The sequence below is a fragment of the Vitis vinifera genome, chromosome 18, assembly GCF_030704535.1.
Source record: "Vitis vinifera cultivar Pinot Noir 40024 chromosome 18, ASM3070453v1".
Taxonomy (NCBI): Eukaryota; Viridiplantae; Streptophyta; class Magnoliopsida; order Vitales; family Vitaceae; genus Vitis; species Vitis vinifera.
The window spans coordinates 28859466-28875645 of NC_081822.1; the positions used below are offsets into that span (position 1 = coordinate 28859466).

The 16180-nt window shown below is 34.7% G+C and overlaps 1 protein-coding gene across 1 annotated transcript; it reads left to right on the forward strand.

The window, feature by feature from the left end:
* The first annotated feature begins 4035 nt into the window (after positions 1-4035).
* LOC132253218 (disease resistance protein RUN1-like) lies at positions 4036-4701 on the forward strand. The gene has a single exon (XM_059734838.1). The coding sequence runs from the start codon at positions 4145-4147 to the stop codon at positions 4625-4627; it is 483 nt and encodes a 160-aa protein (XP_059590821.1). The 5' UTR covers positions 4036-4144; the 3' UTR covers positions 4628-4701.
* The last annotated feature ends 11479 nt before the right edge of the window (positions 4702-16180 follow it).

Below are 16180 nucleotides of genomic sequence, written 5' to 3' on the forward strand. Positions count from 1 at the left end.
CAAAAGGAAAAAGAAATATGGCTTCTGCTCATGCTGCCATTACTACTCCAAAGGTTCCCAATCAAAATAGCAATGAGCAACAAAAGTTTTGTTTCACTCCAGAGGAATTTCATAAACTAGTGGCGCTTGCAAATTCAGTTCAACCCAATTCTTCCAATCAGAATAATGTCCAACCAGCTGTTAACCTTGTCACCACCTCTCACTTTTCTGGTAAAGTTCAACCTACACTTAAACCAATTTTTTCTTGTAATTCTGTTACTTCTAAGCCAAATTCCACTTCATATTGGCTTCTTGATACGGGTGCAACAGACCATATGATTTGTTCACCACTTTTATACCATTTTACACCTAAACCAATTAATGCATCCATCAATCTTCCTAATGGTACTATAGTTCCAGCCACACACATTGGTACTGTATGTCTCTCAGATTCCTTATTTTTACATAATGTCTTGTGTGTTCCTCATTTTTCATTCAATCTATTATCCGTTTCCAAACTCACTAAACAGTCTAATCTTTCTCTTACCTTTACTACTTCTCATTGCCTTTTACAGGACCAGTCAATGGAGAAGATGATTGGGATTGCTCTTGAAAAAGAAGGACTTTACCATCTAATTCCAGCTTCATCACAAGCTAAAACCTGCAATTCATTTCAGTTTAATTCTGTTCCTCTTGCTTTGTCCTCTATTCACAAACACTTAGATATATGGCATTGTAGATTAGGACATGTATCTAGTTCAAGATTCCATTCCCTCAAACAGATTGACTCTGCTATCACTCTTGATCATACAAATGTTTGTGACATATGTCCTTTAGCAAAGCAAAGAAGGCTTCCTTTTTCTATATCACAGAGTAATTCTAATAAAAGTTTTGATTTGATCCATTGTGATATATGGGGTCCCTTTGGCACTACTTCTTATTCTGGTTTTCGATATTTTTTAACTATAGTCGATGACTTCACAAGGTGTACTTGGGTATACATGATTAAAGCTAAATCAGAAGTGCCATCTTTAATAAAAAATTTCTGTAAAATGGTAGCAAACCAATTTTCTTCTTCTGTCAAAGCTATAAGGTCTGATAATGGACCAGAATTCTTACTTACAAAATTCTATCATAAATATGGTATTTTGCATCAGAGAAGTTGTGTCGAAACTCCTCAACAAAATGGTGTTGTGGAGAGAAAACATCAACATCTACTAAGCACTGCTAGAGCCTTAATGTTTCAAGCAAATCTACCATTAATTTTTTGGAGTGACTGTGTGCTTACTGCTGCCCACATAATCAATAGAATTCCCACTCCTCTACTTCAAAATAAAACCCCTTTTGAAATGCTTTTTAACAAAACACCTAACCTTTCTCATTTAAGAGTTTTTGGCTGCCTTTGTTTTGCATCCACTTTAACTAGTCACAGACAAAAATTTGATTCACGAGCCACAAAGTGCATCTTCCTAGGATATCCTTCTGATATTAAGGGTTATAAACTCATGGATCTAAACACCAATAAGATCCTTGTTTCTCGAAATGTCATATTCCATGAAACAATTTTTCCTTTCCAAGTGTTGCCCCAACATCCTGAAACTCATTCTTTTATGTTTCCTCTTTCACAATCCTTTTCAGATTCACCTTCTACCACCTCCTTCTTCAATTCCTATCATAATGTGGGATCTGCATCACCACCTAATAATTCTCCTTCTCTCTCTGAACCTCCTGCCCTTCTTGAATCCAACTCACCTACATTTCCCTCTCCATCCCATGTGGATTCAACTGACCCTAAAGTCCTACAGCTCAGAAAATCAACCAGAATTAAACAAAAACCTTCATATCTGCAGGACTATTATTGTGGTAATGTCTCTTCTTCTCAAAATGCAACTCAGGCATCTACTTCACTTGATTGTTCTCCCACTAAAGGTAATTTCTATTCTCTTCACCATTTTCTTTCTACTAGTAGACTGTCTACATCCCATAAAGCTTTTCTCACCTCTATCACAAACTCTCTAGAACCCAAATCATACACCCAAGCTTCTCGCCTCCCTGAATGGCAAGCTGCCATGCAACATGAACTTACTGCTTTGGAGTTAAACAAAACTTGGGAGCTTGTTACTCTTCCTAAAAATAAAAGGACTATTGGTTGTAAATGGGTATTCAAAGTGAAATATAAAGCTGATGGAACTATAGAAAGACATAAAGCTAGATTGGTGGCAAAAGGGTATACTCAGCAAGAAGGCCTTGATTTCTTTGATACTTTCTCTCCTGTGGCCAAGATTACATCCATTCGCTTACTACTTGCTGTGGCTGCCATCAAACAGTGGCATCTTCATCAACTAGATGTTAATAATGCATTTTTGCATGGTGATTTACATGAAGAGGTATACATGGAATTGCCTCCTGGGTTGGCTGTCCAAGGTGAACAGAAAGTTTGTCGTCTTCTAAAGAGCCTCTATGGCTTGAAGCAAGCTTCCAGACAATGGTATGCCAAACTATCCCAGGCCCTTCTTTCCTATGGATTTATTCAAGGTAATTCTGACTGTTCTCTGTTCATTAAGAAATCTGAAAGTTCTTTTATGGCCTTATTAGTCTATGTGGATGATGTGCTATTGGCAAGTGATAACATTCTGGAAATTGAAAGGTTGAAGACCTTTTTAGATGCCAAGTTCACTATTAAAGACTTAGGCCCACTAAAATACTTTCTTGGCTTGGAAGTTGCAAGGTCCAAGACTGGTATCTCCTTATGCCAACGAAAGTATATACTTGACATACTTGAAGACACTGGTTTAACTGGATCCAAACCTGCTGCCTTTCCTATGGAATCTACCCTCAAGTTATCAGCAAATGATACCAATTTCTATGAAGATCCATCAGGTTACCGAAGACTCATTGGCAGATTACTTTATTTAACTCTCACTAGGCCTGACTTAGCCTATTCTGTACAAGTACTCAGCCAATTTTTAGCAAAACCTGCTGTTAGTCACCATCAAGCAGCCATTCGAGTACTGAGGTATCTAAAGGCCACACCAGGGCAAGGTCTCTTTTTTCCTTCTTCCTCAGATTTTCAATTAAAGGGTTTTTCCGATAGTGATTGGGCAGGCTGTGTCGATACTAGAAGGAGTGTCACTGGTTTTGCAATTTTTCTTGGCAACTCCTTGATTTCATGGAAATCAAAGAAACAAGTTACAGTTAGTCGATCCTCTGCAGAGGCAGAGTGCCGAGCCCTTTCAACTACCACCTGTGAAATTCAATGGCTTTTGTATGCCTTACAAGACCTGGATATCAAACATTCACAGTCAGCTTTGCTATATACTGACAGTCAATCAGCAATGTCCATCGCCACAAATCTAGTTCAGCACGAGAGAACAAAGCATATCCAGATTGACTGCCATCTTATTCGTGAAAAATTGCAGCAGCATGTTATTAAGCTCTTCCATATTCCATCACGATTACAGCTCGCAGATATCTTTACAAAGCCTCTCGGTTCTCTACCTTTTCATCATAATCTTCGCAAGATGAACATCATTAACATCCATGTTCATCTTGAGGGGGGGTGTTGGAGTGTTGCATCTCATATTGAAAGCATGGAACTAAAAAGGAAAGAAGAAAGACTTAAAATAGAAAGCAAGTTAGATGAGAAGAGTTAGTTAGAAAAGTTGTTATTTCAGTTTATTTTTGTTACTCTGTTATTGTGTCATTGATGTGTTATAAATAGGACTCAAGTCTGATGTAGCAAGTTAGATGAGAAGAGTTAGTTAGAAAAGTTGTTATTTCAGTTTATTTTTGTTACTCTGTTATTGTGTCATTGATGTGTTATAAATAGGACTCAAGTCTGATGTAATTTTTTAGTTTTCTTTTCTACAATCCATTTTCTTTTACATCCTCTGTTTCTTGGTGTTTTTCATCAGTTTCAGGTTCTTCTGATTCTCAACACCGACCTTTCCATAAAGTCTCGCCCTTTGTTCCAAACACAATGCATATGGCATTACCAAAATTAAAAACTAAAAAGAATAAGATAAAATAAAAAATATGAAAGTTCCTTGCAAGATTTGAGGAAGCTCCTCTGTTAAAAGGGTGGAGAGATAAAACCTTCCCACAACAACCCATAATTTTCTGATTGTCTTGTAATTTGAGACTAACAACCAGATAGCTCCCAAGAATGGCTTCTTCAGGCACCTCTTCTTTTCAATGGAGATGGGATGTTTTTTTGTGCTTTAGAGGGGAAGATACCCGCTTAAATTTTACGGATCATCTTTATTCGGCTTTGACGAGGATGGGCATCGACACCTTTAGAGATGATGAAGGACTTGAAAGAGGACGAGAGATTCAACCTTCACTCTTGAAAGCTATTGAAGATTCAATGATTTCTGTTGTCGTTTTTTCAGAAAACTATGCTCATTCAAAATGGTGCTTGGATGAGCTTGATAAGATCATGCAGTGCAGCAGAGAAAAGGGCCAAAAAGTTCTACCAATTTTCTACCATGTGGATCCATCTGATGTGCGGAAACAAACGGGAAGTTTTGGAGAAGCATTTGCAAGATACGGAAACGTCACTGAGGAGAGGGTGCTGAGATGGAGGGCGGCACTGACCGAAGCCGGCGGTCTGTCTGGATGGCATGTGCAGCATGGGCATGTTATATAACTACTCTTTCTCTTCCGTTTTGAGTTGCTTTTTATTCATCGACAACTTAAGTCACAATTATGTTTGATTTTTAAGTGTTGGAAACTGAGTTTGATGAAATCGGATAAGCATGACCAAAATTAACTGAGAGTCCGTTCTTGGCATCCATTGCTCACTTCCTATATGCTTGTTTACATGTACTAAAATAATGAATTATATATATATATATATATATATATATATATATATATATATATATATATATATATATATATACAAAAATGATACTATTTTAGTACATGTTATAAAAATGTGATCATCTTTCTCAAGCTTAATTGATTTTTTATTAAAATAAATAATAATTTAAAATTAATAATATTTTATTCAATAAAATTTAAAAATAAATAAAGTTTAATATTTTTAATATTTAAATATGTAAAAAAGTTTATCACATCTATATATTTACCGTTCAAATAAGGATATACTATTTTGGATTAGTTTTTATCTTCAATTTTTTTTTTAAATTTCAAATTATCGTAAAAATGAGAAGATTCATTGAAGAATTTAAGATATTAAGTCTTGATTTATTCAAAAAAAAAATTTTAAATAAATAAAGTTTAATATTTTTAATATTTAAAAATGTAAAATTTTTATTACATCTATACATTTACCATTTAATTAAGGACGTAGTATTTTGGATTAGTTTTTATCTTCAGTTTTTTTTTTTCAAATTATCTTAAAAATGAGAAGATTCATTAAAGAATTTAAGATATTAAGTCTCGATTTATTAAAAATAAATAAAGTTTAATATTTTTAATATTTAAATATGTAAAATTTTTAGTACATCTATACATTTACCATTCAATTAAGGGCATAGTATTTTGGATTAGTTTTTATCTTTAGTTTTTTTTTTTTAATTTCAAATTATCTTAAAAATGAGAAGATTCATTAAAGAATTTAAGATATTAAGTCCCGATTTAGATTCTATTTACCTAGCAAGAAAATTTGGAAAATATGGTTATGCGCTTAGGAGAAACAGTAAGTTATAACTTATTATGTATTAATTTTGGTTTATTATTTTTTATAGTACTTTGGTCTATTTTTGAATTCTATTAAAAATCCATTTTTTCAGCGACAAAACTCATAAAAATAAAGTTTTGTATGAGAAATATAAGAGTCATTTTGGATAGATTTTAGATTGTGAATTTCCACTACTAATTGTGTTATGTTTTGAATTCTATATTTTTTTTAATTAATAAACTTGCTAACAAATTAAAGAAAAAAATGATTCTATAGATTAGTCAAACAATAAAGTAATTTTAAACTAATTTTTGTTTATAAATTTTTTATATTAATTGAGTTATTATTTGAGTTTGAAATTATTTTTAAAAATTACTAAACTTATTTATGAATAAAAAAATATTAAATTTTACTTGATTTGAAGTTCATGGTAAAAAAATTAACAAAATTTGTTTTCTATATTGGTTTTGAGTTTTGTAACTTTCCAACACTAATTGGATTGGTTTTTGAGTTTTAATTTTTTTTTTTAAATTAATAAATCATATATATCATGTACCATTTGATTTGGAATTTATTTACCTAAAGAATTTTAAAAGTTAAAGTAAATTCAAATAAATAAATAAATAAAGTGTAATTAAAAAGGAATCATATTTAAAAATTTTGATATTGATTGGTGGAGAGAGAATAAAAGAAGAAAGAGATCTATCAGACTTTGTTTATTTTTTTATTATTTTCTTTTTTAAATTACTTCCCAATGCTTTTCTTTGTTTTTATAAATATGTAAAAATAACTTATATTACTTGTTCTCCAAAATTCTTTTTTATTTCATCTTATTTTTAAAGATTATTTGTAGAGAATGACCACCAAACTGACCATAATTTTTTTAAAATAGGGTTTTAATTTCAAAAATAGAAAAACGTTTAAATCATATTTAAAAAATAGAAAGGTATTTTTAAATCATATTTAAAAAATAGAAAAGTAATTTTAAAAAAACTAAGTAGTTTCACCTGCGGCACAAATAAACTCGATTGGTATTTTTCATTTTTCTAATGGCAACTGCCAGTCTGCCACCAATAGTTTCACCTGCTTCAAAAAAAACTAAAACTAAATCATCATCAATTTTTTTTTTCTTACAATTAATTTGTAGTTCATTGGAGGTTGTTATATTGTGCTTTCCATTTGGGAATCTGAGATCATTCATCGCATTACTCAAAACGTTTCCAATATGCTGAAGCCTAAGGCTATGTTTGGTTCTCAGAAAATTTGAAGGAAAATGCAAGAGAAAGAAAATACAAAGGAAAAATAGAAGGAAAGAAAAAGTGAAGGAAAATAAAAAATGGATTAAAAGTTGATTAGTTATTTTTATTTTTTACTTCAAACTCATTTTATTTATTTTAACTCATTAATATAAAGATTAAATAATTTTAAAATACATAAGTTTTTAATTAGTTTTAATTATATTTGATTTTCTTTTATATTTTTCATAGGACAACCAAACATGAAAAAATCATTTTTCTTTGCATTTTTTTTCTTTCTTTAATATTTTTCGGGAACCAAACATAACCTAAACGCTTTCATGTTGATGAGAACCTCGTCGGAATGGATTTCCGTTTGGAAGAAATGAATGCACTGGTCAAATGATGTTCGCGTGATAGGAATATATGGACTTGGTGGAATAGGAAAGACCATCCTCGCCAAAGTAATATACAACGAAATTGCTCATCAATTTGAAGATGCTATCTTTCTTTCAAATGTTCGTGAGGCATGGCAACACTATCCATTGCTTGAATTACAAAAACAACTTCTAGCAGATATCCTAGGGGAAAAATTTGTACAAATAAGTTGTTTAAGTTATCAACATCAGCATGTGACCGAGAGGATGTATTGAACAAGTCAAGTTTGTTTTTGTGTCAAAAATATGCCTCTGTGTAGTTTTTCAATAAATTAAGAATTGTCCAAGTCTTAGAGAGGTCGTTGCAGCACGTTTAGAGTGACTGGTTATCTTTCTATTCCTATTTTTTAGTATTTCTATTTCTGTTGATGGTTTTGCCTATAAAAGGCTTGTATCAGGTGAAGTTTAAAAATATCACCCTATCAATAAAATTATTTTCTTTCCTCCTCTATGTGTCTCTTTTATAAAGTGGTTTCAACATTTGGTATCAGAGTCAGGTTGAAGAGGGATTTTAGAGAGTGTTTGAGAGTCAAACACGTGAGGAAAAGAGAGAGTGAAATGGGTGATCTTCAAGTCATTGGCGGAATAAAAAAGCTCAACAACCAAAATTACAATACTTGGTTAACATGCATGATGTCGTACATGCAAGGCCAAGACTTGTGGGAGGTTGTGAACAGAAGCGAAATTACTCAATTGGAGGCTGAGGATGTGAATGGTATACTGCGGATATGGAAGATAAAAGCAGGCAAAACGATGTTTGCTTTGAAGACAACGATCGAAGAAGATGTGCTAGAGCACATTTGAGATGCCAAAACCCCTTACGAAGCTTGGAATACGTTCACCAAGCTGTTCTCAAAGAAGAATGACACAAGGCTCCAACTTCTAGAGAGCGAGTTGTTGTCGGTAGCACAACGTGACTTGACGATCACTCAGTACTTTCACAAGGTGAAGACGTTATGCCGGGAAATTTTCGAGTTGGATCTAGAAGCCCCAATCGGTGAAACCAGGATGAAGAGAATAATCATCCATGGTTTGAGACCAGAATTCAGAGGTTTTGTTGCTGTTGTACAGGGATGGCAAAATCAACCATCACTTGTTGAGTTTGAGAATTTGCTTACTGGTCAAGAAGCCTTAGCTAAACAAATGGGAGGGGTTTCACTCAAGGGTGAAGAGGAAGCGCTTTATGCCCACAAAGGCAGGTGGAATTCCAAGCAGCACACCGTCGATAGAACTAAAAAGAATGAGGACAAGGCAAAAAGTAGTCAAGGTGAAAGGAGTGCTCGTGTTGAGGGAGATTCGAAGAATCCTGGCACCAGGAAAAAAATTTGAAGGGAAGTGCTACAATTGCGGAAAAAAGGGTCACATGGCAAAAGATTGTTGGTCGAAAAAAGGGCTTGTGGAAAGTAATGCTGCTACTTCCAAAAGTGAAGATGAGTGGGACACTCAGGCATTTTTTGTTGTAATAGGAGAATTAGCTTTTATAGCAACAACGTCTAAACAAATTCATTATGAGAAGGATTGGATCATTGACTCAGGCTACCCAAATCATATGACAGGTGATAAAGAAAAGCTGCAGGATTTTTCGGAGTACAAGGGAAGACATATGGTAGTCACAGCGAACAACTCAAAACTACCAATAGCTCACATTGGTAATACAGTAGTCTTTTCCCAATATAATACTAATGATGTGATGCTTCAAAATGTCTATCACGTCCCAGGTATGAAGAAAAATCTTCTCTCGGTTGCACAATTAACGTCTTCAGGCCATTTTGTTCTATTTGGCCCTCAAGATGTGAAAGTTTATCGTGACCTTGAGATTATGGAAGAGCCGGTGATAAAGGGACGGAGACTAGAGTCAGTCTATGTGATGTTTGCAGAAACCGCATATGTAGACAAGACCAGAAAGAACGAGACAGCCGATTTATGGTATATGCAATTAAGTCACGTTAGTTATTCCAAACTAACTGTGATGATGAAAAAGTCAATGCTGAAGGGACTTCCACAACTTGAAGTGAGAAAAGATACAATCTGCGCAGGACGTCAGTACGGCAAAGCGCATCAGTTGCCGTATGAAGAGTCAAAATGGAAAGCAAAGGGGCCATTAGAGCTAATTCACTCTGATGTGTTTGGACCTGTTAAGCAAGCCTCTCTTAGTGGGATGAAATACATGGTGACCTTTATTGATGATTTTTCCAAGTACGTGTGGGTGTACTTTATGAAATAAAAATCTGAAACTTTCTCAAAGTTTAAAGAATTCAAGGAAATGACGGAAGCAGAGGTTGATAAGAGAATTTGTTGTCTGTGTACTGACAATGGGGGAGAGTATACCTCAGATGAGTTTTTTTACTTCCTCCGAGAATGCCGAGTACGCCATCAATTCACATGTGCCAACACTCCGCATCAAAACGGCGTAGCAAAAAGAAAGAACAGGCACCTAGCAGAAATCTGTAGAAGTATGCTTCATGCAAAGAATGTTCCAGGACGGTTTTGGGCAGAAGTAATGAAGACTGCAGCTTTTGTGATCAATAGGCTTCCTCAACAAAGGTTAAATTTTTCATCACCCTTTGAAAAATTGTGGAACATAAAGCCTACAGTTAGTTATTTTCGAGTTTTCGGATGTGTTTGCTATGTCTTTGTACCTAATCATCTACGCAACAAGATGGACAAGAAGGCTGTTAGGTTCATTTCTTAATCAAATTAAGTTATTTGTATTTACCAATTTTTCTTTTGAGTGAAAATTTAAAAGTTTTAGATTTAAATTTTCTTGATAAAAAATACCACCTATTTCAAATTAGCTTGGTTTTTTAATTAACATTTTTTCTCATTTACGGTAAATTCATTTTTCAATTCAATTACATGAAAATGAAATTGAGATAATTTAATTTATTTTTGTAAGTCAATAATTATTAATTGCATTTGCATGTTGTAAAATTTAGAGGTTGAAAAAACGAAAGGGAAAAAAATAAAATTAGAGAAAGTTAAAACATTTCTTATTTTCCCAAGTGAAAATCAAATATGAAATAGGGCTTAGCAATTCTATAGCCAAGAAAATAATTGTCTCAAAAACCTTGTAGTTGCTGAGATGCCACCTTGCTAAAAAGAGCATATCTCTCTCTCTCTCTCTCTCTCTCTCTCTCTCTTTCTCTCCCTCATATAAACACAGAGTCTTGGTAAAAAAGAAAAAGCGTCAGGCTGACACAGAGAGTCTTGGTCAAAAAGAAAAAGCGTCAAGACACAAAGTGAATTTTATTTTAAATTTTATCATTTTTAAAAAGGACTCAGCGAATCATTGATGACAAAATAGGGAAGGTGAATTTTAAAATTGTATCCCAAACCTTTAATACACAAATTATCAAGAACATTTTTTCACTTATATGTGAACATTAAATGACTATAAAAATTTATATATAATAAATTGTTATTAATAATACTATTACAAGTTTAAATTATTTTTATCAAAATCATTCTCAACAAACCTTTAATATGCTTTACTCCTAATTATTGTTGTTGTTGTTGCTGTGGTTATAAATTAACTTATAAGTTAAAATTTTAAAATTAATATTTCTAAATGTAAACAATAAAAAATAAGAAAAATTGATAAAATGTTGATTACTGATGGTATGGGATTAAGGAATGAAAAAGCTACAACATAGTCCAAAAATGAGAAAAGAGGCAGGCAATAGCAGTCAGTGTTGACTTTGATGTCCACCTTCTTTCCTGGCCTATTCACCTCTCACAGAAAGAAAATGCACCGGCCTTTCCATGAAGCCTCGCCCTTTGTTCCAAACACAATGCATATAGGCATTAACAAAATTAAAAACTAAAAAGAATAAGATAAAATAAAAAATATGAAAGTTCCTTGCAAGATTAGAGGAAGTTCCTATGTTAAAAAGGTCGAGAGAGAGAATCTTTCCATGACGACCCAAAATTTTCTCAGTGTCTTGGAATTTGGGACTCACAACCAGATAGCTCCCAAGAATGGCTTCTTCAGGCACCTCTTCTTTTCAATATCGGAGATGGGATGTTTTTTTGAGCTTTAGAGGGGAAGATACCAGCTTCAAATTTTACGGATCATCTTTATTCGGCTTTGACGAGTAGGTACATCCACACCTTTAGAGATGAAGAAGGACTTCAAAGAAGAGGAGAGATTCAAACTTGACTCTTGAAAGCTATTGAAGAATCAAAGATGTCTATTGTAGTTTTTGTTGGGCTTTGTGGAGCCTAGTTTTATTTGATCCGGTTTGATGACCCGACCTGAATAATATTGCATGGCTTTTTAATAGGAGATTTATTGAGGCCTGTTGGGTCCGTTTAGCCCATTGTGGAACCACCTTTTGTAATTAGGGTTTTTTAATATGGTGGGGTTGCCGTGCTATATATATAAAGAGAATATTGTAGCCGCTAAGTCGTACTCTGTATTCTTCCCTGATAATAGTGATATCCCTGCAACTCCGTGGACGTAGGCAAATTGCCGAACCACGTAAATATTGTTTTGTGCGTGTGATTATCTTTTCTTTGGCGTGTGTTTTCTCTATTTTTGTTTCTCACAGGTTGGGAATTTGGTTTAATTCCCTACAATTGGTATTAGAGCCTAGGGTTAGGTTTGAGTGGGAGCAATGGCAGAGGAAGTAGGAAAAACGTCTGGAATAGAAAAGTTTGATGGCACAGACTTTGCGTATTGGAGGATGTAGATTGAAGATTATCTCTATGGGAGGAAATTGCATCTGCCTCTTTTGGGGACAAAACCTGAGAGTATGAAGGCTGAGGAATGAGCGCTTCTTGACAGACAGGTTCTAGGAGTTATTAGGTTAACTCTGTCTAGGTCTGTTGCACATAATGTTGTAAAGGAGAAGACCACAACAGATTTGATGAAGGCTTTGTCCGGTATGTATGAAAAGCCGCCCGCAAACAATAAGGTGCATCTGATGAAGAAATTGTTCAATTTGAAGATGGCAGAGAATGCATCAGTAGCACAACATCTGAATGAATTTAATACAATCACAAATCAATTGTCATCTGTAGAAATTGATTTTGATGATGAGATTCGTACTCTAATCGTCTAGGCTTCTTTGCCAAACAGTTGGGAGGCAATGAGGATGGTAGTAAGCAATTCGACGGGAAAGGAAAAGCTCAAGTACAATGATATACAAGATTTAATTATGGTTGAGGAGATTCACCGAAGAGATGCAGGTGAAACCTTGAGACAAGAGGCAAAGGTAATGACAGAAATTCAAATCGGGGTAGATCAAATTCCAGAAATTCTAATCGAAACAGAAGCAAATCTAGATCAGGCCAACAAGTACAATGCTGGAATTGTGGGAAAACATGTCACTTTAAAAGGCAATGCAAAAGCCCTAAGAAGAAGAATGAAGATGATTCTGCTAATGTTGTAACAGAAGAGGTACATGATGCATTACTTCTTGCAGTAGACAGTCCACTTGATGATTGAGTTTTGGATTCAGGAGCTTCGTTTCATACCACTCCACACCGAGAAATCATACAGAATTATGTTACAGGTGATTTTGGTAAGGTGTATTTGGCTGATGGTTCAGCCTTGGATGTTGTGGGTCTGGGAGACGTCTGGATATCGTTGCCCAATGGGTCTGTTTGGTTATTGGAGAAGGTTCGACATATTCCTGACCTGAGGAGGAATCTGATTTCTGTTGGACAACTTGATGATGAAGGACATGCAATACTATTTGTTGGTGGTACTTGGAAGGTTACAAAGGGAGCTAGGGTATTGGCTCGTGGAAAGAAGACCGGTACTCTGTATATGATCTCATGTCCAAGAGACACAATTGCAATTGTTGATGCAAGTACTGATACAAGCCTATGGCACCGCAGACTTGGTCACATGAGTGAGAAAGAGATGAAGATGTTGTTGTCAAAAGGAAAACTACCAGAATTGAAGTCCATTGATTTTGACATGTGTGAAAGTTGCATCTTAGGAAAGCAAAAAAAGGTGAGCTTCTTGAAAACTGGCAGGACACAGAAGGCTGAAAAATTGGAACTAGTACACACTGATTTGTGGGGGCCTTCTCCGGTTGCATCCCTAGGAGATTCAAGGTACTACATCACTTTTATTGATGACTCCAAGTAGAAAGGTATGAGTTTATTTTCTGAAAAATAAGTCTGATGTATTTGAAACTTTTAAGAAATGGAAGGCCATGGTTGAGACAGAAACAGGTTTGAAAGTAAAATATTTGAGGTCAGATAATGGAGGAGAGTACATAGATGGAGGGTTTAGTGAGTATTGTGTTGCACAGAGAATTAGGATGGAGAAAACCATTCTTGGGACACCATAGCAGAATGGTGTGGCTGAGCGCATGAACAGAACTCTCAATGAGCGTGCTAGAAGTATGAGGTTGCATGCTGAACTACCAAAAACTTTTTGGGCTGATGTTGTTAGCACTGCAGCTTACCTGATAAACCGAGGACCATTAGTTCCCATGGAGTTCAGACTTTCTAAGGAGGTTTAGAGCGGTAAAGAGGTGAAGTTTTCACATTTAAAAGTTTTTGGTTGTGTTTCTTATGTTCATATTGATTCTGATGCTCGTAGTAAACTTGATGCAAAGTCAAAAATATGTTTTTTCATTGGCTATGGTGATGAGAAATTTGGCTATAGGTTTTGGGATGAACAAAACAAGAAAATCATCAGAAGTAGAAATGTGATATTTAATAAACAGGTTATGTATAAGGACAGGTCAACTATAGTGTCAGATGTTACAGAGATAGATCAAAAGAAATCTGAGTTTGTCAACTTAGATGAATTGACTGAAAGTACTATCCAAAAAGGGGGTGAAGAAGATAAGGAGAATGTAAATTCACAGGTAGATTTGAGTACACTTGTAGCTAAAGTTCGCAGATCTTCCAGGAACATTAGACCTCCGTAGCGTTATTCACCTGTTTTAAATTATCTCCTGTTGACTGATGGTGGTGAGCCAGAGTGTTATGATGAAGCCTTGCAAGATGAGAATTCAAGCAAGTGGGAGTTAGCCATGAAGGATGAGATGGATTCCCTGTTGGGGAATCAAACATGGGAACTAACTGAATTGCCAGTAGGAAAGAAGGCTTTGCACAACAAGTGGGTATACAGAATAAAGAATGAGCATGATAGTAGCAAACGTTACAAGGCTAGATTAGTTGTTAAAGGGTTCTAGCAGAAGGAGGGCATTGACTACACAGAGATATTTTCTCCAGTTGTGAAGATGTCAACAATTAGACTTGTACTTGGAATGGTGGCTGCAGAAAACTTACATCTTGAGTAGTTAGATGTGAAGACAACATTCCTTCATGGTGACTTGGAGGAAGACCTTTACATAATTCAGCCAGAAGGGTTCATTGTTCAGGGACAAGAGAATCTAGTCTGCAAACTGAGAAAGAGCTTGTATGGCCTTAAACAAGCTCCTAGACAGTGGTATAAGAAGTTTGACAATTTTATGCATAGAATTAGGTTCAAGAGATGTGAAACTGATCACTATTGAGAAGTTGAAGTTATGCGCAGCTTCAATTGGTCTTTTAGCTTGAGGACAGGAGGATGAGTTGTAGGGATGAGGGATTGTTTCTTGGAGGATAGCGGTTTGATGTTGGTGATTGGACTAGTCTCCAAGTGGGAGATTTGTTGGGCTGTGTGGAGCCTAGTTTTGTTTGATCCGGTTTAACGACCCGACTCGAATAATATTGCATGACTTTTTAATGGGAGATTTATTGAGGCCTGTTGGGCCCGTTTAACCCATTGTGGAACCACATTTTGTAATTAGGGTTTTTTAGTATGGTGGGGTTGCCGTGCTATATATATAGAGAGAATATTATAGCCGCTAAGTCGTACTCTGTATTCTTCCCTGATAATAGTGATATCCCTACAACTCCCTGGACGTAGGCAAATTGCCGAACCACGTAAATACTGTTTTGTGCGTGTGATTGTCTTTTCTTTGGCATGTGTTTTTCTATTTTTGTTTCTCATAGGTTGGGAATTTGGTTTAATTCCCTACAGTTTTTTCCAAAAACTATGCTCATTCAAAATGGTGCTTGGATGAGCTTGATAAGATCATGCAGTGCAGCAGAGAAAATGGCCAAAAAGTTCTACCAATTTTCTACCATGTGGATCTGTCTGATGTGCGGAAACAAACGAGAAGTTTTGGAGAAGCATTTGCAAGATATGGAAACGTCACTGAGGAGAGGGTGCTTAGATGGAGGGCGGCACTGACCGAAGTCGGCGGTCTGTCTGGATGGCATGTGCAGCATGGGTATGTTATATAACTACTCCATCTCTTCCGTTTTGAGTTGCTTTTTATTCATTGACAACTTAAGTCACAATTATGTTTGATTTTTAAGTGTTGGAAACTAAGTTTGATGAAATCGGATAAGCATGACCAAAATTAACTGAGAGTTCGTTCTTGGCATCCCCATTGCTCACTTCCTATATGCTTGTTTACATATTAGAAATTTAGGGCGTCGAATTAGCAATGCTTTTTTCTACTTGCTTTTAAAAATTATTTTTAAATTAAAGAATAAAAAATGATTTTTTAATATTTTCTAAAAAGAAATAGGATTTGGTAACTCGTCTTTAAAATTACTTTTCAAAAAACAAAAAAATAAAAATAAAAAACCCATTTCGATTAATTGTTTTTAAAAGTAATTTTACTATTTAAATTTTATCAAAAAAATTGTGAATTCAATTTTTATGATATCAATGAAATTTAGTTAAAGTCTTATTAAACTAAAAATAGTTTTCTAATTATAAATAAATTAAAAAATAAGTAGTTTTAGTACTAAAATAATGAATTATATATATATATATATATTTATACAAAAATGATAGTATTTTAGTACATACTATAAAAATATGATCATCTTTCTAAAGCTTAATTGATTTTTTATTA

What these genes read in the sequence shown, in the direction of transcription:
- LOC132253218 (XM_059734838.1), top strand. Translation starts at nt 4,145, where the DNA reads ATGGCTTCTTCAGGCACCTCTTCTTTTCAATGGAGATGGGATGTTTTT.